At 35.3% G+C, this 23,149-nt stretch overlaps 1 protein-coding gene across 8 annotated transcripts in view; it reads right to left on the bottom strand.

Annotated features, from left to right (window-relative positions):
• Window positions 1-23,149, bottom strand: part of NBEA (neurobeachin) — a 594,993-nt gene that overhangs the window by 239,700 nt on the left and 332,144 nt on the right. For all 8 annotated transcript variants that reach the window (XM_059042292.2, XM_067016556.1, XM_067016558.1 and 5 more), the window contains one exon: window positions 3,526-3,650. In XM_059042292.2, the coding sequence (XP_058898275.1) occupies window positions 3,526-3,650 (125 nt within the window). The remainder of the gene's footprint in view (window positions 1-3,525; window positions 3,651-23,149) is intronic.

Raw genomic sequence — 23,149 nt, 5'->3', positions numbered from 1 at the left:
TTCTTGAAACACAGTGTACTACAGGAACACAGAGACATGACCAGTGATCAAATCTCAGGGATTGCTTTGATGGCCATGTAAATATTCCCTATTTAAGTAATTTTAGGTTATTCCCTCAGCTTGTACAACTTGGTTAAAATTCTGAAAATTTTGATCACTGATTCAAATACTTCTTAGCCATACTGGAAGTTCCACTCATAAAATCTTTTGTTCCTAAAACAATTTTGTTGCCACAATGTAGATGAATAGAAAAAAAATTCTGACCATAGATTACTGCAGAGTTTCCGTGCATTTAATATTTAACTTTCAAGATAGAATTTGAAATACTTTAATTATTTAATAAAGAGGAAGGAATACATAGAATTTCAATTTGTTCTAGAAGCTGTCTCAAAATTAGTAGGTTTGTGCTATAAATATACCCTTTATCGATGCCTACACAAACCAAAACATTAAATCTTTCGGATGTTAGTCTATACACTGCCAGACTTTAAGGTACTTAAAACACATTTAAATGTTTAATGGCAGGCAGAGTGACCAGATGATGGGCTGAGTTCTGTTAGTTTTATATGAATGTTCTGGCAATATGTGCATATAAAAGCCTTTCTCTAAAATATACAAAATATGTTTTCAATTAAGTCTTTCAACATCTATTTTCATTGGATAAAGTGCTTTGTAATAATTACTGACATTTACTTCCTATTCTTCTGAAGAAATACTTTAAACATAGGTTAGAAGGCACATTAAGAGTTTGGAAGAAGATTCAATATTATGTTTTTCTCTTGGCAGTTTGTAATTCCTCCTTCTACTTCTATGTACAGACCACTCCAGGGAGTACTTTACACTCACCTCTTCACATCCTCCATATTTTACTCCCTACTCTCTACCCACTTCTAGAAGTTCGCAAATGTGAAGTCAGAGAGGTGTGCTCTAGAGTTGTTTTTGGAGGTAGAATTGTTTCTGTTCTCTTTTGTCTTCCACTACCCGACCTTAACCCCGAGAATGACCACAAAGTAAATGTGGCACAGGTACCATGTAGATGTCCTGAATATTTTATGGCATACATGTGGTCTTTGCTCTAGATATGTATAAAATAAAAACATACCCTACTTGCCTTTTATCAAAGAACCCAACTCAGGAGGGATAATAGGATCGGAATACTGCTGATGATCCACTATTTCAAATTCATAAACCACTACATATTTTAAAATACGTTCATCTACACACAGAGGATGTTTACTATCACCTACATCTTTCATCTGTTTCAAAATCAGAATATTATTTTTTAATTTAGGTTCATTAACAGTGGTTACTATGTTACTAAAACATGACATGACAGTCTTAAAAAATGTCAATATAAAAAAATTCTAAATTTGTTTCTTATAAGCTTTGACACTGGTTTAATAATAAAGACATTTTACATATTGAACATACAAAATAAGGCATCCATTTTTATAGAGAACCAAAAGAAATATTTTTCTAACAGACCCTTTCTAAAAGCAACCTGTAGAACACTGAATGTAGTATAATGTGAATCCTATATAATTAAAGTATTGGCAACACAGTGTCACTAATAATATCACTCTAGCCTAACCCCCGTTACAAGTTGTCTTTAGATGTTTCTAATTTCAAATGAGATGAATTCAAGATGAATTGATGAAAAAGCCTAAATGGTTGGGAAAATGAAATGAAGTTTAAACACTTTAAGTTCATATTATAAAGCATGACACTTTAAGTAGATATTTCTAAGAATCTCTTCTGTAGAACATAAAGATAATAACTCATTTTAAGTTGGTGCTAAATCCTTAGGTGCTAGAATCCTTAGGTGATTCTTTTTGAGTTGATTAAAGAAATCCCCTACAGTACAAGTCAACTATAATTTTTTTAAAGCATATTCTCTCCTGTAGTTACTTTTACTGTATAAAGTTACTTTTTAACTTTATCTTAGGTATGTTTCATATGAAATCCTCAAATATTTATTTGTGTTTACAGCCTTAGTAAGTAATACCAATTCACAGATTAGTTACACAATAAATTTTAAAAGTTGTGCACATTTTCTTTCTATTGGGGTTAAATATTTTCCCTGTTCAATCCATCAAGAACATGAATGGCAATCTGTGATATATATTACAGTAAATTTTAAAACATATGGCTCATTTATTACTCTCAAATAAAAATTAAAATAATAAAAACCCAAGTGATTGTGAGAACAAAACTAGTCAATAACAAAAATATATGGACAGTGTTCAATACGTTATTTTCTGAGTGTATATGGTTTTTAAAATTATATGATCAATCAAACTTAAACTTTTTAGAGCATTTAAAAATAGGTGAACTGGGCTTCCCTGGTGGTGCAGTGGTTAAGAATCTGCCTGCCAATTCAGGGCACACGGGTTTGAGCCCTGGTCTGGGAATATCCCACATGCCACGGAGCAACTAAACCTGTGCGTCACAACTACTGAGCCTGTGCTCTAGAGCCCACGAGCCACAACTCCTGAAGCCCGGACGCCTAAAGCCCGTGCTCTGCAGCAAGAGAAGCCACTGCAATGAGAAGCCCACCGCAATGAGAAGAGTAGCCCCCGCTCACCGCAACTAGAGGAAGCCCGCGCTTAGCAACAAAGACCCAACACAGCCAAAAATAAATAAGTTAAATTAATTAATTTTTAAAAAGTAGGTGAACAGAGAGAATAGCCCTATGCATACTTCTTGGTGGACAGCAATCTAAAGTAGCAGCATTTTTATTTAATTACAAAAAAATTTTGATATTTTCTATTTATTGTACATTTTATAAAGGACAACTTAGGGTGCAGTTCTACTGTGGTGTGATAGTGGATGATATCTTTAATGTTGGATGGTCTTTTTCAAACTTTATTTGCAATCCATTTGGAGGGCTGGGAACATAATGGGCATACTGAGGCATGATTTATTTATTAAACTGAAAACAACAGCATAGAATAGGGTTAAAATAGAGCATGCCATGTAATGAGATTATCAATAAGACATTTGTTTCCGTTAAATACACAAGTATGTGCATATGTATATACATAACAGTACACATATTTGTCTATATATTTCATGTATATATTTATATTCACACAGTATACATATGTATATATACACACAAATTATACATAAAAATATATAAATCTGAATACACACTTACAGTAGTACATTTTTTTTTCCCACTTTGGGTGAAAAAGTTTGAAAGATCAAAGTTTGAAAGACGCTGAAAAGGAAAATGATTTTACTCTTGTTTTAGGCTCTATGAGAAGGATGCTGGGTAATAACCAACTATGTAGAGGCTTCTAATCTATTACAAAGAAGCTGAAGAGTCTAACATACATCAAGTGGGAGAAATATTGGGTTGATTAAGTATAACTTAAATGATGCTGAAGGATAAAGTAGAACATAACATTTTTGGCTTATGACATGGAGAATTTTAAATGCTAGTGAAAAAAAAGAATTATCAACCACAAAGAGTCACCTCACATCCAGGAGTATTTTTGTGTAAGAGGCACTGGTACTCACCGTACTCTATTGCAGCTTTGAGCAATGCTTCAGCATGAGTGGAGCCAAATGCGTTACGGACAAACCGTCTCCTTCGACGAAGATCATCTTCCCAGTAATCCAAACGCCAGAAATCGTGCAACTGGCTAAGAATGGGAAGATAAAAAACAATAAAAACTATTAATAATGATGTATAACTGGAAATACATTTTTTCAAGTTATATAAATTCACAGACTGCTTACATAATAAATTTTAAAAGCTTTGCACATTTTCCTTTTATAAGGATTAAATATTTTCTCCAATCAATCCATCAAGAACATGAATGGCATTACATATTATAAACTATGGTAAATTTAACTCTTTTAAATTAATAACTAATACAATTAAATCTTTATTTCTTTGGTCTCATTGGAAAATTAAGATAACTTTTGAGATATTTATGTTTTACAACTGTGTTTATATACATATGTTTCCTCTACAAATGAACAAAACTTAAAATAGTAACATTCTCATATTTTAGGCATTATAACATTCAGCTCTGCTTTCTTTACAATGTTCTTCCTTCTGCTGAAAACATGAATCACTGGGAGTTTAGTAACAAATGCAGCATCAAATTACAACTATTAATGGCACAGTTTGCATTCTTTTACACTGTTTGTAACAAGGCTTGTAAATCACAAGATAGACCTCACTAAAAATAGTTCGCAATTTAATGACCATGGTTTCTTAGTACACTGAATTAAGAACTATAAAATATTGCCCACTTGGATTTGGTGGAAGAATGATTAAAATAATGTGCTGAAATATTCATTGAAGTAATTCCCTACTGCCCACAGCAACATGAGAAAAGTGCAATTTTATCCATTATTAATAATACTGAATTAGAGCTGCAAAAAAATGCCAGTATGTGGTAATTGTCTTGGTAAATTATTATTCTAACGCTAACAGAGTCCTTGGATGATTTTACAGCTTTCAGTTAATATAAACCATTAACAGCCATCGCCATCGTTGGTAACACTGTCTAAACTATGTTACACTTTAAACAATATTAAAAATCTACAAGATATTTCAGAAACTACTGAAATATGTTCGTTGTATATCAATGGAACATTTCATGGTATCATTTTTGTTTTCAATTTAATTTTGATAAACATTAGTGATAAATGCTACTGCTTGAGAAGTCTGTTTTTTTCTGTATAGTATCTGGAATAATATACTCAAAAGATAAAATTCTAATTTTCTTGAGCAGCACTATTCATAAAAACATATAAAATGCTTTCATAGAAGATTTGATTTCAGTTTTTATTTTGATATTTTACTGTAGGAGAACACTGTGTTTGATTAAGATGGAAACTATATATTTTGCTCATCATTATCTCTCTAGCACAACGCCTGGCACATACTATGTTGTTAATAAATATTCAATGAATTAATTAAAACATTTTTTTTTACTTTGAAAATCTACAGAGAAGTATAGTTATTGAGAACAATAATTTACTTTTGAAAAAATTTTAGATTTTATGGCTATTTAGTTTTGTTTTCTAGAACTTAATTGTAAAAGAATATATCAGTATAAGGGATATATAAAAAGAACATTAAAATTATAATCATTTAAAGTATAATTTAATATACCTGTTTTTCTAAACATTATCATTATAAATTTCTCTGTCAAAATAATGATTACCTGGTGATTAATTATTATGAGTAGTATACCTCTGTCATTAATTTTAAATAGGATAATTTCTATGCCTATAAATACAGATTAATCCTAGTAGTTTAAAGAAGAAAATGCTAAAATCTTGCTATAATGATTTTCCTTAAAAGTATGTTAAAATTAAGTAACTGAATTCACTAGGAGAGAGCTGAGATCTAATGTTTTCTCAAATTTCTGACCACAGACATACTTTCCTCTATTCCTCCCATTAAGAACAACTAAAAAAAATTGTATACGCTACATATAAAACAAACGTAACACAGCTCTGAAATGTGGGGAGCAGAAGGTAGGCTGGCTAAGGACCACAGGGAACAACGAAGTGGTGAGTTCCCTGGGTTATCTTTTTGTCTCATATACCCTAGATTTGGAGGCAAAGAAGCTAGCAACCCAGATAGGCCAATGGGTACAGACAAAAACAAAAAAAAGCCCCAACAAAAGCATGTTTCTCTAGCCGAAAGACCAGGAAAAGGGCATCCTAGGAAGACAGGAAACTTTTAGACAATTATTTGCTCCAGCCAAACACCACAGAAATACTTGCCTCTCATTCCCCCAACACACACTAGCAAAGGATGAGTGGAGAGCCTAGATCTGAAGCCTCATGATGGTGTAATGAGGTGCCCTAACATCCAAACTGGGGTGGCATCAGAGAAGGTCATATAGGGAGCCAGGACTTTCATCTCTGCTGGCTGATGACAAAGTACCCCACCCTCAAGGAGTCACTCGAGACCATACGGAGAGCCTGGATTCCCACACACTGTGGTCAGTAATGAGGCATCCTTCTCTCTTCCCACTGGGGTGGGTCGGGAGGAGACATAGTAGAGAGTCAGGACTTTTACTACGAACCAGCAGCAATGAGGCCATCCCCACCAGTGGATACCACGTGGGGAGCTGGAACTCCCACCCCTGCCAAGCCATCATGAGGAGCTACCCACTCCATGGATGTCAGGGAAGCGGGGAACCTAGATTTCTATCTTCACCTGGCAGTGAAGAGGCAGTGAGCCCCACTTGTCCTGGTGGAGTGACATCAGAGAAAAGTCAATTAAAATAGAAGATTTGAATGAGATAAAAATATTTCAGAAAATTTTTTAAAAATCCAGGTTTCGATCTCAAATTACTTGTCATACCATGAACCATGACAGCATATTTCACATTCAAAGCTATGGTGGCCAGAGGAAGTGTAAAAGTTTTGTTATGTGCTAAAAGAACTGTCAACCCAGAATCCTATAACAAGTGAAAATATCCTTTAGGAATAAAGGAGAAATGAAAATATTTTCAGATGATGAAAAAGATTTGTCAGCCTCATAGCTAGTCTAAAAAAATGGCTAACAGCAATCATGTAAACATAAGGGAAGCAATAAAGGAAGGAACATTGGAACATCAGGGAGGAAGAAAGGACATAAGCAAAGTATAAGTAAATATAATAGGATTTCCTTTTCCTCTTGAGTTTTGTTAATTATGTTTTGATGTTGAAGCAAAAATTATAACACTGTCTGATATGGTTCTAATTGTGGGTAGAGGTAATAGTCAAGACAAATATAAATGAGGGAGGGTAAAGTAAAGGGAGGTAGAGTTTCTATACTTCACTTGGAGTGGTAAAATGACACCACCAGTAGACTGTGATGAGCTATGTAGATATGATGTAATAATTAGAGCAACCACTAAAAAAGCTATACAAAGATACGTGCAAAAAAATCACTATAGCTAATTAACTATCAGAAAGAGAAATCTGATACATTTACAACTGTATCAAGAAGAATACCTAGGAGTAAAGAGGCGAAAGGCCTGTACAATGAAAACTAAGACACTGAAGAAAGAAATTGAAGAAGACATAAAGAAGTGGAAATATAGTCCTTGCTCATGGATTGAAAGAAGTGACATTGTTAAAATGTACAGGCTACCCAAAGCAATCTACAGATTCAATACAACCTCCATCAAAATTCCAATGGCATTTTTCACAGAAATAGAACAAAGAATCCTAAACTTTGTATGGAACCACAAAAGGCCCAAATAGACAAAGCAATTCTGGGAGAGAATAGCAAAGCTGTGGCATCACGCTCCCTGATTTCAAACTATGTTACAAGGCTATAGTAATCAAGGCAGTATGATATTGACATGAACACAGACACACAACTTAATGAAACAGAATAGAGAGCCCAGAAATAAACCCACATATTTATGATATTTACGGCAAAGGAGCCAAGAATATACAATGGGGAAAGGAGAGTCTTCAACAAACAGTGCTGGGGAAACTGAACAATCACATGCAAAAGAATAAAACTAGATCAGTCTTACACCATACATGAAACTCAACTAAAAATGAGTCAAAGACTTTAAAACATAAGACCTGAAACCACAAAACTCTTAGAAGGAAACACAGGCAGTAAGCTCCTTGACATTTGTCTTGGCAATGATTTTTTTGGATTTGACACCAAAAGCAAAGGCAACAAAAATAAAATAGACAAGTGGGATTATATCAAACTAAAAAGCTTCTACAGAGAAAAAAAATCAGTAAAATGAAAAGACAACCTACCAAATGAGAAAAAAATATTAGCAAACAATATATCTGATAAACAATATAATATCCAAAATGTATAAAGAACTCATAAAACTCAAAAACAACAACAAAATCACCAAACAACCTGATTAAAAAGTGGGCAGAGGATCTGAATAGACCGCAACAATGAAAAATTTCCATCTGTAGTTTCTAAAATCTAAAATCCATTATCCTCTCTTTTTTTGAGGGAAGCAAGCATTGGGAACATTTAGATATTTGTTCTCTGATTTGTTCTTCTAGTATTTCCCCCATTTTCTACGTGGAAATTAACCTAGTATTACTGAGAGTCCAGTCTTTGATAATATTGGGGGTTTTCAACATTTGAACAGACATAAACTCTCAAAAAAAAAAACACTTTGTTTCTTTCAAACCACACTTGCTTTTCTATTTATAGTTTAAAGATAGTGGAACTGAGTATAGATAAAATAACGATAGGTACTGAGAGTTGTGCTTTCAACTCTCCATAACATTAAACAGTATCATTCATTAAAATGGATCCTCACTTATTTCCTTCTCTCCTTCCTTCAATGTTTCCATTCAAAAAGATATTTACTGAGTACTTGTCCTGTGTTAGGCAATGCTCTTGGTGCTGAAGATGTAACAGCATAATATGTATAATAAGATATATTCCTTTCCTTTTATTCTCACTCACACATTCTTCACTCTGCTTTCCCACTGAAATTTAATATCTATTATTGACCCTTTAACTAAATCGCTCCTCTACCACTCCACCTATTTAATATTTCAACATCATAAGACACACTTTGCCATATTCTTCTGGAATATGTGAGGCATTCCAGGAAAAAAGAAAATAATAGAGACTACTCTAATAAGTTTTAACTCTAGATGTGATTGTTATTCATAATTTGTAAGCACACGCAAACATTTTTACTCTGTGATATGCCTATTTGGGTCAGTATATTTTGAATACTCTAAGAGGTTCTTTTAATACCCCAAGTGAGGTTGGCAAGCACTTCTCTTCTTGAAGGAGGGCTAGTTTAGATTTCCTGCACTTGGAGAGCATCCAGGTGGACACATACACAAGCCACTGTGCCACCATCCCCATGGCTGTGCAGCTGCTCATGCTGCACTGAAATTCTGCTTGGCTTTGCAAGTTTTCAGCAGTGATCATCTCATATGTGATACCTCTAATGATGCCACCTGGGAGGATGAATGTGATATCATATGTATTATTTCCCACTATTTACTTATTTTGGTCTTTACAGCTATGCTTTTGCCTTTCATGACTGAATTACAGAAACACTGAGTATCATATATACGTTTTGTTCAGGAGTGTGATTTTACAAGTATAGCACATAATTGCTAGAAAAGAGGAGGTAAAGAGCCAATAACTAATGAAGGGAAGATTCCCAGTTAGGTTGTATTATGATAATTAATGTTACTGTTGATGTAATGGTGTTCATTAATTAGAATTTGGTGTTAATTTATCATAAACAGGGTTCAGGAAATCATAATTTTCCTCCATGAAATTTTTGATAGTTATATTTTAGACTTAAGAGAAGGCAGTTAATTTTCTTAAAAGGGGTCCCTCCTCCTCTTCCAGGAATCAATCACCTTCATAAACTGGAGGGAAAAAACTGAATTTACCTGGTAAAGCATAACTGAACTGTTAATTGGTTACTTGATATTTGATAACAAAAACTATCCAGTGGTATAGAGCAAAGAGTAAAAGGAACAAAGGAATATCTTGCTAAATATACACACAAAATTCAGTAAGAACTCGAATCTCTGCTTGGCTAAAGAACTGGTGGTGATCACTGAGGTCAAGACTGCTGTGCATGACTTCTAATCCTACCAAGAACGACCAAAAACACAAATGCTAACTGAGAGACTAATAGTTAAAAATTGTTATCCTCTCCTCCTCTGGACACACTGTAGACTACACTCCTCCATCTGTTTTGAAATAAGGCACGCCCGTGTGACTTTCCTCAGCCAATAAAATGTGAAAGGTGAGTCACTTCCAGACAAAAGTGTTAAGAGCCAATGAAAATTTGCCATGTTCCCCTCCCTCCGCTGTAGGAATAAAGAAAAGAAGCATGGATGTGGAGTCTCCATCGTGTTGCATCCCTGAGTGACTTCAGGGAGCAGAGCTTCCCCGTGGTCCCACACGGAACATGTAGTATGAGTGAGAAATACACTTTTCTTGTGTGGAACTTCGAGATTTGAAGGTCCCATGCCACTGTAGTAAATCTAACCCCAGAACTGAGTAAGTTCCTAGAATAATAATACTTACAGAAGGACCAGTATTTACTGAGAGATTATTGTATTCCAGGTACTCTTCTAAGCATTGCACATGTATTAAGTCGTTTACTCTTCATAAATTCCCTTTAAGATAAGTGAACTCATTTTACAAATTAAGAAATGAAGACACAGGAAGGCTAAGTGATGTGCCCAAGATTAAGCAACCAGTAGGTGGCAGAAGAAGTATCTGTCCTCAGGCTGGCTGACTTTCTAGCTCACGCCACACTGCCTCTAACCGTAAGGAGAGCAACCAAGGAAACAAAATATCTTGAGGATATTACACTTAAAGCACCAGCACAGCTGATTCCTGCTTCTTTATAACCAAAACTAATTCTTCTGAATGAAAAATGATACTTGTGAAGTAGGTAGAATGCTCTGTGTATATTGCATATGTTCATTCCTTTAGTCAACAAATATTTATTGAACACCTAAGAGCCAGGGATAGGCTAAGTACTAGACTTCCACAGATGAATAAACTGACATGATTCGTGCCTTTGTGAACCTTTCAGTCTATTTCATAATTTAAGTAAATAAACTTATAGTTAATTTTTTGTAAGTGTTAAGAAGGAAACAGATGAGATACTCTCTTTAATAAAAATGGGGAAATAACTTACTGCACAAGTGAACGTACAAGTAAACAAATGTGAGTATGCTAATGAAACATGATTACAAAGTATGTTGGCAAAACAAACTGTATTTATTGGCACTCTTAGTTCTCCTTCATAAGAAAAATCATCAGCCTTTTATTAACATGTCTTGTGGGCTATTTAGTCAATTCCTAGTAACATATATTCCCTCAATGCTGTAAGTGTGTGTGTGTGTGTGTGTGTGTGTGTGTGTATGTACACACACTCTCATCTAAAGGATATATCTACACATATACATTTGACATATGTCTTAAGCCATTAATACTGTTCTGACTCTCTTATGTATTACTAAGCAGTTCTTCCAGTCTCCTTTCTCTGACACACTTACATCCTCTCTGACCTGAGGTCGTGTATTATATCTGATAATTTAATTACAAATTGATTGTGAAGCTCCTGGAAAATGCATTCTTCCTGTCTTTGAAAAGTGTACTCTCACATCCTGACACTGTAAAGTCATAGTTCACAAAGCCAAATCCTAGTCTTCAGTCCAGTCTTTCCAAGTCAGGCTAGTTTGTTCTCTCTCCCTGTATTACTGAACCTGGAAGGAAAGACAGGATTCCAGACACACCACTGGGGACACGTTACAGCTGTCTGTCTATATCATCTGTTCCCATGCATATCAGTGGGGAGTAGTTACTGTTAAGGATGATTCTTGAGAAACTCTATGAAACATTTTGGATTCACAGAGAGGGAGATAGTGATTGATGAACGTATGTGAATTAAACTAGGTTTCCAATTAACTATATTGAAGCTTTAGATGAAAAAAATAGTGAATATTATTAAAGTGTGTGTTAGATTGCACAAGCCATACTTAACAGTGAAAGAGTTTCGTTAGCAGCCAAATCAAACATCTTAAAGGCATGAAAAAGAAAGTGGTAGGAAAGTAAACTTTTTGTCTAAAATTTTGTTTCCATTACAGGTTTCTTATTTTGACCCAAGTTGTGATCTAACTTTCTGCTAATGTTTCTGTTCTCTCTGGATGGTCCCATGTGAAGCTTATGCTACCTTCGCCCTTCCTTTCCCCTTGTATTGTTTACTGCAGCAGCAATCCACTGTACTTCTTTGAATCACATTTGCTCCTAATTTCCTTTTTTATCAAAAAAAGGGAAAAGGTAATATCATTTGGTTAAAGTATGATAGTATACTCTTAGTCACAGTGCATGAAAAATAAAGCCTTTCAGAATAAAATATACTACACAAGAAAACTCTTAGTTTATTTCAGGTGACCTTTGAAAAGCCATGTTGATGTTGTCCAGTAATTTTAAAGAGAGATATATTTATACTGTAAGTTTGAAGGCAGACAAATGCCTATTTGATAAAGGGCACAGCAAATCATTCAAGAAAAAAATCATTGCATCCTCAAAATAATCATATCTGAGGGCTTATATTTCTTTTTTATTTATTGTTGCAGAATGAAAACTCTAATGGAGTACTGGATGTTTTGTTTGATTCTTTAATTTGCTTTCTCTTTTTCTTCTCTTTTCTTACAGAAAGCAGTTTTCTGGGGACAAAAAATATTTAGGTGACTCCTTTTGCTTTTTGGGTGCACCACCACTCCCTGTGAGCCTGGTTTTCTGGTATTGTAAGGAATACAGTGGTTTTATAGTTTTTAAGTGATAGTTTTCCATGTGAAAATGATAGATGAGAAAAATAATCCCCTAAGCATCTGGTCAGGTTCTATACGCTACTGCAAGACACCAGAGCAGCTATTGGGTGTTGTACAGGAAATTGGGCTCAATTCTTACAAAATACTTATTTACCATGTTTGTAAATTCTGAATCTCCACTAAAGGAGGAGGAACAAATTTAGGAGTTGAGTATCCAGACAGAACAGTAGAGTTGGTTCTTGAACTTTCCTTAATCTAGAGCTGAAGAGGAAGAGCCTCCCAACAAGAATTCCACTAACTCCTGTCTTGTAACAGTTACATTTACTAACGAGGTTGCTTGGTGGGATCATAAAAGGTTTGGTTCCAGAAAATGGAAAGATTTTAATGATAAACAGTTTACGGGACATCTTCATTTTTATAACTTTCACTTCTTAAGCTCTTTCACTTTATTAACATTTGGAAAGAAGTAGGGGCTCCAACATCATGAACAATTAAATAAGGAGGCAGGGCTGGAAAGTAGAGAAGAGAAATAGTTTCCAGGGCTTCCCCGGTGGCACAGTGGTTGAGAGTCCGCCTGCCGATGCAGGGGACACGGGTTCGTGCCCCGGTCCGGGAAGATCCCACATGCCGCGGAGCGGCTGTGCCCGTGAGCCACAACTACTGAGCCTGCGCGTCCGGAGCCTGTGCTCAGCAACGGGAGAGGCCACAACAGTGAGAGGCCCGTGTACCGCAAAAAAAACAGTTTCCAAAAAAAAAAGAACTTTATTCAATGAGCTCTCTATGACCCACCTGATTAGCAAATGTTGAATTGCATTTTCACTCTTTGTCTTTGCATCTTTAACCAACTACTCTTCTGGCTCAGGCTTTATTTATTTATTTACTTTTGGGCAGCAACATACAAAGCTTTTTAGTGAACAGCTACACTCCTTTTTAAACTTTTTCTTTTCCAGTAGAGTTAGTCTCAATCTAAGCAGTCTTAGGGCAGCAATAATGACTTTCATCTTAATTAGGAGAATTGTAAAATTCCTTGTGAAACACTTAATTCTATACAGCAATTCTATCCCACTTGATGAAAGCATTATTTCATCCTAATAATTACTGCTGTGGTGAATAGGCTTAATTATTTTTAGAAATTATAATTAAAAGTTCTTCCCCATAACATAAGACTTCAGAAATTGATCACTATAAGAAATCACAGGAAAGGATTTGCTAAACTTTGAGGAATATCCTTATGCTACATAGCACAATTTTCAATTATCTTTAAAATTATATCTATTACTGCAAAGTAAATGTTTTTTCAATAGCGTAAAATATTTCATATAAAATGTACCTTATTAGTTATATAACATTTATTGATACATGCTTGCCTGGTATTATTTAAATTAAGTTTATAATTTTCACTGTTGCATTCTCTAAACCTCAGTTACTTCATTTACAAAATGGGAATAAATAAAGCCTACTTTATAGAATTGTTGTAAGGAATGTATTTAGAGTGTTCAGCCCAATGCATGGTACACAGAAGTCAGCAGCAGCAGCAGGAAGCAGCGGAGTTAGAAAAAGGTTCAAATCCCAGCCCTGACACTCACTATGTAAATGACAACCTGTTAGTTTTTTTATTTACACGGGAGTAACCGTTCTCATTAATGTTCTTCATTCAGTGCTTGCTACAAGTCCACCAATAAATAGTAGTTATATATCAGCTGTTATACAAATTTAAGTGTATACAGTTTTGCATTTCTATCAAACTAAAACAAGAAGTTTTCCAGAAATTCGGATCTATTTTTTTTTTTTTTTTTTTTTTTTTGCGGTACGCGGGCCTCTCACTGCTGTGGCCTCTCCCGTTGCGGAGCACAGGCTCCGGACGCGCAGGCTCAGCGGCCACGGCTCACGGGCCCAGCCGCTCCGCGGCATGTGGGATCTTCCCGGACCGGGGCACGAACCCGCGTCCCCTGCATCGGCAGGCGGACTCTCAACCGCTGCGCCACCAGGGAAGCCCCGGATCTATTTTTAAAAGGTCTAACATTTTTTAATGCAACATTTAACTGCAGTGACAGATACGCAGAAGTAAACCTTTTAGCCTGTTCCGCAGGGTCCATGGAGTGCCCCTCTTTCCAATATCACCACCCTTATTGCACTATTTAGAACCTCTCTTCCCCTCAGGTCGTCCCCCAGACTTGTGCTGTTCATTCCTAGTTATGTGCTATTCTTCTCATTAAAATGTTCACGCTTATCCAATTAGCAATTAACTGTGTATGACTCTGTGATGTTTATATGTTTGTTCTGTATCACATAGCAGTCTTCCCTCTAAAACATCCTTGCTTATAAATTTGGCAACTAAACATTTGTTTATATTCTGGTAGATCTCAACGGTTCATTTAATCATGCATTTACACTTTGACTCTCTTACTAGATTATAAACTAGTGATCAGGGTATTTGTCTTACGCAGCTTCGCAACCCCACAGTACTTAGAACAGTTTGCAAAAAGGTATGCAATAATATTTGTTAATTTAATTGCTCTCATGATGTTTTCATGTAATAAAATTAGATTTAACTTTTAAAACAAAATTATGACAGAGACAAGTCTTGAAAGGCAGAGCAACGCTGCTAATTACTAAACATGCTAATGAATTTTGACAAAACCATATATGGCCTTTTCAGCTTTTACACTAATACACACTAAGTGGGGTGGAAGTAGTTATCAAACTACTGACAATGGAAGTAAAAGTATCACTTTCTTAGTAGCTTATCATGCCTTTGTAGAAGGAATGATTTGCCAGTATCATATTTAACCCAAATAGGAAAATACAACAGCAAATTAGGAACATGGTGACAATTATGACAGCCTTTGTGAAGTGTGTTTGAGGTTACAGGATCATTTCAGGGATCAAATGCAAGCTGGTCCATTTGTATTTGATTCTTTCTGTTATTTGTAAGGCATGCCAAAGAAAAATGTTTCTGTCCAAAACAAGTTATCTAACACATTTATTTTAAATTAATTGAAAAAGTATGCTTACTTGTTTCACAATTAACTTTCTATTTACAAAAGCTCTTAACTCTGTTGACACTCAGTTTTGTCCATTCAGAAAACAACCAAATCCTACACCCCCTCTACTTTTTGTTTCCGATAAATATCAGTCAAAAATATAAAACCATTTTTCAAAGTAAATTTCCTTTCCTGATTTATATTTGTTACACTAACAGACAAGAAAGGAAAATACCACTACTTGAGCATGAATACAGCAAACCTTTCATGATATATTTACCCCTAATTCTCATTAATGTACATAAATATTTTAAAAACCTGTACTCACAATAGAGGAATAATTCTGTCATTGTTTTAAAACTGGTATTTAAAAATAACATTTAATTTTGAATTCATTTTTAGTGTTCAGGTATAAAGTGTTTTTCCAAAGGGTAGCATAACACATGTGCTTATATAATTTAAGTATATTTAAATATTCACCTCAATATTCATGCCTCATTTATTAGAATTATGTTTAAATTAAGTTTTCTATTAAAATGTAATATTTAAAATTTTTTCTTATTCACTTTTTGAGAGGTTTTAAACTATGTTCCCAATTTAGATACGTTTCTTGCATAAACTTTTACTTTTATTTTAATTCAACTTTCAAAATTTAAATAGTTCACGTTACTTTGATACTAATTAGGACATACCAATAAAAGAAGATTTGTTCTGCACGTATACACATCCTTTTATTACAGATGGACAGTTGTTACTCAGTATTTAATCAATTTCATATTTCCTCTTTTACATAAAGACAGCTTATATGCTTAAAACAATGACATAAAGACATGACTCGAAAACTCAGCATACAGCACAAAATTCACCGATTTGACCTTCAATGGAAGTGTTTTTGAATCTAAATATAAATAATGAGGATAAAGTGATATACAGTTTAGCTGATAATAAATGACCTCTGTCTTCCCTAAAACCATATTCTTTCTAAAGCAACAGACAGATATGATTGATTAATGAACTATTTAAAGATGGCAATAACCCTTTGCAAAATACCAAAAAACTTTTCTCTTATAATTGCCTCAAGACAGAGGTAAAGACTATTTAAAAATGTTTTAGAATACTGTCCCATATAGAAAAGCTCAATTAACAAAGCCCCTAAACAGGGCTCTAGTGAAGAGTTTTCTATGCAAGTGGAAATCTTCATTAAACAAAACTATTTAATTTTCTTTAATTAACATCCCAACTCAACATCCCTAACTCATTTGACCATGTAATACTTTACTCAAGTAACACTTATTAACAGCCCTTGGATTATACTTTGGAATATGTTGTCAGTGATGTGGTGATTTTTTCATTTATAACTATTAGGTAGGACTTCCCTGGTAGCACAGTGGTTAAGAATCTGCCTGCGAACGTACGGGACATGGGTTCAATCCCTGGTCCAGGAAGATCCCACATGCTGCAGAGTAACTAAGTCTGTGCGCCACAACTACTGAGCCTGCACTCTAGAACCCACAAGCCACGACCTACTGAAGTCCGCGTGCCTAGAGCCCGTGCTCTGCAACAAGAGAAGCCACCGCAATGAGAAGACCGCACACCACAATGAAGAGCAGCCCCCGCGTGCCGCAACTAGACAAAGCCTACGTGCAGCAATGAAGACCCAACACAGCCAAAAAAAAGATAAAGAAATTTAAAAGACCAAAACCATTAGGTACTATAAGCCAGGGGCTGATCAGTATGTTAGCTCACTCGTGCAACCTCCCACTTACTCATGAGGGCAGAGACCTCTTCTGTCTTGATCATTGCTGTGCCCCAGTCCTTAGAAATAACCTCTATTACAGGACCTGTTTTCAGTGACTACTATCCTCTAGTACCTGTGTTAGGAGTTAGGCCAATAAAGATTAGTAAGGAGTATTTTCTACTTGAGAAGATGAGAACAAGATATAAACAATTACAATATAATGTGGTGAGTGATGTTTGAATAAAGTGCTTTGAGGGCAAACGAGAAAGACTTATGAATTCGCCTGGAGAGGTCAGGGAGAGATGATGCTAGAAATAAGCCTTTAAAGAATAAAGAAGGATGTACCAGGTGAAGGAGGAAAGATGTGAAGTTTTTTGATCATCTTTGATATTCTGAACTCTAAAGTTATTTTCCCTATTTGTCTTTCTCAAGGTTTTGTTATGATCTTTTAAAAATTTTATCATTTCTCATGCTCTGAAAAACTCAGGGCATGCTAGATGTCTCTGTTTTCTTTTTTGTGACTCTCTTTGAGCTAATGTTTTCTGAGTAACGAATATGAATTAGGCACCATATTATATTCTATAAACATATCATTTAATCCTTATAACAGTTGTATGAGATGTACATTAACCCCAAGTTTCACAGATAAGGAGAGGAGGGTCAAGAACTCATACACCAAGCCCAACCAGCAGGTTCAGTATTCAATAAACACATACTTATTTAATAGCTATACTAGAACAGGCACTATTTCTAGGAGCTAGGGATACAGTAATGATCAAGACTGAAAAGATCTCTGCCCTCATGGAATTTACAGTTTCATGTAGGAAACAGACAATAAGTATGTAAAAAAAAAGTTTTAAAAAGGGTAACAGTAAGAGTTATGATGAAAATAAAGCTTAGTTAAGGGATACAGAGTGACTGTATTGCATACAGTGTATTTAGGGAAAGCCTCTATGAGACGGTAACATATGAGCAGATATCTCAATGATGAGAAGAATCCTGTCACCCAAAGACAAAAGGTAAAGGCATTCTAAACAGTAGAGAGAGCTAGCTGAGAAGGCATTACACTGGATATGAGCGTGGTATGTTTGAGTACAGAAAGGATGTTAGTGTGGCTTAAGCTTAGAAAATAAGAGGATCAAATGTGCTCTGAAATTAGGCAGGTGAAGGATCATTTAGGATTTTGAAGGAGTCTTTGGAAGAGTTTAAGAAAGGAGTAGTATAGTAATAAGATATGATTTATCCTTTATCTCACTTTGGCTGCTGTGTGAGGTAAAAAACAGTACAGGGTTAGTGTGGAAGCTGAAAGGTCGGTTAGGCAGGAGGATGCTGGAGAAGCTGAGATGGAAACAGTTGTGGTAGCTAGCACTGGAGCTGGAGAGAAGACATCAGATTTTGGACAAATTTTATAGACAGCCAATAGGAACAGCTGACATAATACAGAGGCAGAGGAAAGGGGTATTGGAAGGGTGGTGAGGAAAAGAGAGGAATGAAACATCACTCCTAGTTGGAGGCATAAGCTCCTAATAAACTGAATCTTCCACAGATAACAACCATAAAATCTGAGCAAACTAGAAACAACAACAACCTGAGAGCTGTGCAGAGTAAACAAAATCAGTGTGATTCTGCAAGGGTGTTAAAATTGAAGGAAGTGATCAATACAGGGTGAGTTCTTCATTTTTGAGGGTTTGTCTCCAAGGCAGCTACAATCATGGCAATGATGCAGGTAACTGAAACTCTGATAGAAAGCCTGCTTCTGGACATAGGAACAAAGGGAAGGAGCTTGAGGTAGATAGGAATGTTGGAGAGTGAGGTGGGAGCCATGAAAAACAGTGCCTGAGAAGGGGAATGCCAAATTCTATGTTTAAATCCTTTTCAAGTCTCTTGCTGGATTGTGAACTATGTATGAGTAAGACAGACAAAAGTGGTCTGAACTAAGATCTGAGCCACAACCCACTGTAGATGTGACAGACTTTACAGTTTGAGTCTAACCCAGTTAACTGCCTGCTAAAAGAATAATATCAATACCCCTTAGAGGAATATAGCAGAATCCAGTTTCTACCACATAACATTTACAATTTCTGGGATACAATAGAAAGCTACAAAAAGCTGGAAACTATGACCCAGTTTCAAGAAAACAGATAATCAATGGATGTCAACCAAAAAATGATTCAAGTATTGAAATTATTAGACATGGGCTTCAAAGTAACTATTATAATAAAGTAAAGGAAAACATAATCATAATAAATGAAAAATAGGAAATCTCAGCAAACAGAAAATTTTGAAAGAGAAGCAAATCAAAATTTTAAAATGCATAGGTAAAATGCTGGAAATAATAATTCACTGGAGAGGTTTAATAGCTGAAGGGAAATTCAGGGAATGTCAGTTAAACTCAAGATTTATCAGTAGAAATTATCCAGCCTGAAGGAGAAAGATAAAAATGATTGAAAACACTAACAGAGACTTAGGTATTTGTAGTAAAATATAAGAAGGTCTATTGTACATGCACCTGGAGTCCCCCAGAAAAGAAGAGTGCAGCAGAAAACTATTTAAATAAAAAATGCCACCAAATTTCCCACATTTGGAATGATATAAATTGACAGATTTAAGAATCTGAGTGATTCCCTAGAGGATAAAGGTAAAGAAAACCACACCTAGGGAACATCATAGTCAAACCATTGAAAACCAAAGATAAAGACAAAATTTTGAAAGCAGCCAGAGAAAAAGACATATAACATATAGGGGGGAAAAATGGAGAACAGAAAATAGTAAGAAAACATCTTTAAAGTTCTGAAAGAAAAATAATATACTATCAACCCAGAATTCCACATCTAGTGAAAATATCCTTCAAGAAGACAAAATAATCACCTTTGCAGCAAAAGAAAAAGTATGAGAGTTCACTGACAATAGATCTGCACTATCAGATATGATAAAGGAAATTCTCAGTCTGAAGGAAAATTCCAGATGGAAACTTGAATCTTCTGAAATGACCAAAGAGCACTAGAAATGGTAAATGTATGGGTAATATAAATATTTTCCCTACTAATTTTTAAAACATATATATGATGCCAAAGCAAAAATTATGATATGCTCTTGTGGAATTCCTAAGGTAGGCAGGTGTAATAATATATTATACAAGAAATAGAGCACAAAGGATTCTTGGCGGGGATTCTTGGCGGGGTATGTGGCAGGTAAATGGATTCATATTGTTACAGGGTTTTTAAATTTTACATGAAGTGGTACACTATTAAATCCATGTAGATTGAAAACTAAGGTGTATAAAATAATCCTTAGATAAACCACTTGAAAAATAGAGCTAAAAAGCCAATAACATAAATTAAGATGAAATTCTAAAATATAGTCAAATAATCCAAAAGAAAGGCAAAGGAGTGGAACAAAGAAACAAAGAAACAAACAAAAAACCCAGAGGAGACACACAGAAAACAAATATTAAAATTATAGAGCTAAATGTAACCATATAACAATTACTAATTATAAATGCTAATAGACTAAGTATTCCAATTGGAAAAGAGATATCAAAATGGATTAAAAAGCAATACCCAACTAGATGCTGTGTACAAGATATGCACTGAAAATACAAAGACACAGATGGGTTGAAAGCAAATGGATGGAAAAGGATATAAAAACAATAAGCATACGAAGCTACAGTGGCTCATCAAAAAATCTAAAACAATATATGCTGGAGAAGGTGCGGAGAAAAGGGAACCCTCCTGCACTGTTGGTGGGGATGTAGATTGATACAGCCACTATGGAGAACAGTATGGAAGTTCCTTAAAAAACTACAAATAGAACTACCATATGACTCAGCAATCCCACTACTGGGCATATACCCTGAGAAAACCATAATTCAAAAAGAGTCATGTACCACAATGTTCATTGCAGCACTGTTTACAATAGCCAGGACATGGAAGCAACCTAAGTGTCGATCAACAAATGACTGGATAAAGAAGATGTGGCACATATATACAATGGAATATTACTCAGCCATAAAAAGAAATAAAATTGAGTTATTTGTAGTGAGGTGGATGGACCTAGAGTCTGTCATACAGAGGGAGGTAAGTCAGAAAGAGGAAGATAAATATCATATGCTAAAGCATATGTATATATATGGAATCTAAAAAACAATGGTTCTCATGAACCTAGGGGCTGGACAGGAATAAAGGTGCAGACATAGAAAATGGACTTGAGGACATGGGGAGGGGGAAGGGTAAACTGGGACGAAGTAAGACAGTGGCATGGACATATATACACTACCAAATGTAAAATAGATAGCTAGTGGGAAGCTGCTGCATAGCACAGGGAGATCAGCTCAGTGCTTTGTGACCACCTAGAGGGGTGGGATAGGGAGAGTGGGAGGGAGCCTCAAGAGGGAGGGGATGTGGGGATATATTTATACATATAGCTAATTCACTTTGTTATACAGTAGAAACTAATGCACCATTGTAAAGCAATTATACTCCAACAAAGATATTAAAAAAAAAAAAAAGAAGCTAGAGTGGCTATGTCATTAACAGGCAAAGTATATTTTAAAACAGGGAGTATTTCCTGAAATAAAGAGGGATATTTAATCTTGATAAAGGGGCCAATTCTTCAAGAAGATATAATATTCCTGGTATTTAGCTAATATCAGAGCCTCAAATTATGTGAAACAAAACTGACAGAATTAAAGGAAGAAGTAGGTAATCTCACAATGATACCAGGGGATTCTAACACCCTTCTTCAATAGATAAAACGAGTAAACAAGAAATCAGTAAAGACATAGACCATATGAGCCATATTATCAACCACTTTGACCTAATTTAAATTTATAGATGGGTATGCTCAATGACTAAAGAATGCACACCATTTTCAAGTGCACACAGTATGTTCCCCAAGATATGCCATATATACTAGGTCATAAAGCAACCTTTACATTTAAAATAACTGAAATTATAAGGAGTATATTCTTTGACTACAATGGAATAAATAACAAGATATCTATAAACACCCCAAATATGTGCAAATTAAATACATATAAATAATACATAGGTTATTAAAGAAATAAAAAGTAGGAAATGTTTCAAAGTTGACGATAACGAAAGTATAACAAATGTGAGATGCAGCTAATGCAGTGAATAGGAATAAATTTATAGCTTTAAATACTTATATTAGAAAAGAAGAAAGTCTAAAACCAATAACCTAAGCTTGCATCTCAAAAAACTAGTAAATCAAGAGGAAAGTAAACCTAATATAAGTAGAAAAAAAATAATAAAGGTCAGAGCAGAAATCACAATTATTATCTGGCAGAGAATTTGTTAATCTAGCTAGCATAGGTTTGGAAATCTCCCAAGACTGAGTCTGTGTTCTGTGTTTATGTGTATGCACATGTTATGCAGAGGAGACAGCAGGATCTAGAGCCACTAATGCCCATTTTTACAACGAGTTTGGTTAAAAGGAGCTCTTGCTCGTATAGCAAGAAGAATAAATTTGTATCAATTCTTTGAATTTACTAGTACATTAGAATCAGACCATTTTCATTTAATTTGGAAAATCTTTACAATAACAACTTGAAAAAACTAAAGTTTTAAAATATTACAGCTTTACTGATGCATAAATTTTCATCAATTATTGTATACATAATTTAAGCTCTACTGTAAGATCATAAATAAGGAAAGAAAGAGGAAGGAAGGAGGGGAAGGAAGAAAGGAGACAACAGAATTACATCCTCCCTTGTGTCCCGAAGTGACAATTCTTTTCTTCATTGGTAAAGAAATATGTAAGTTTCTGGGACTTCCCTGGTGGTGCAGTGGATAAGAATTTGCCTGCCAGTGCAGGGGACACAGTTTCGAGCCCTGGTCCGGGAAGATCTCACATGCCGCAGAGCAACTAAGCCCATGCGCCACAACTACTGAGCCTGCTCTCTACAGGCTGTGAGCCACAACTACTGAAGTCCACGCACCTAGAGTCTGTGCTCTGCAAAAAGAGAAGCCACTGCAATGAGAAGCCTGAACGCCACAACGAAGAGTAGCCCCTGCTCGCCGCAACTAGAGAAAGCCTGCACGCAGCAATGAAGACCCAATGCAGCCCAAAAAAGAAATACGTTAAGTTTCTGTTCCTAGAGGCAGTGTTTTCTGATCTG

Source organism: Kogia breviceps, chromosome 16 (assembly GCF_026419965.1).
Source record: "Kogia breviceps isolate mKogBre1 chromosome 16, mKogBre1 haplotype 1, whole genome shotgun sequence".
In the NCBI taxonomy this organism is placed as follows: Eukaryota; Metazoa; Chordata; class Mammalia; order Artiodactyla; family Physeteridae; genus Kogia; species Kogia breviceps.
The sequence above is the reverse complement of the archived record's forward strand: the minus strand, read 5'-3'. Positions and strand labels throughout refer to the sequence as shown.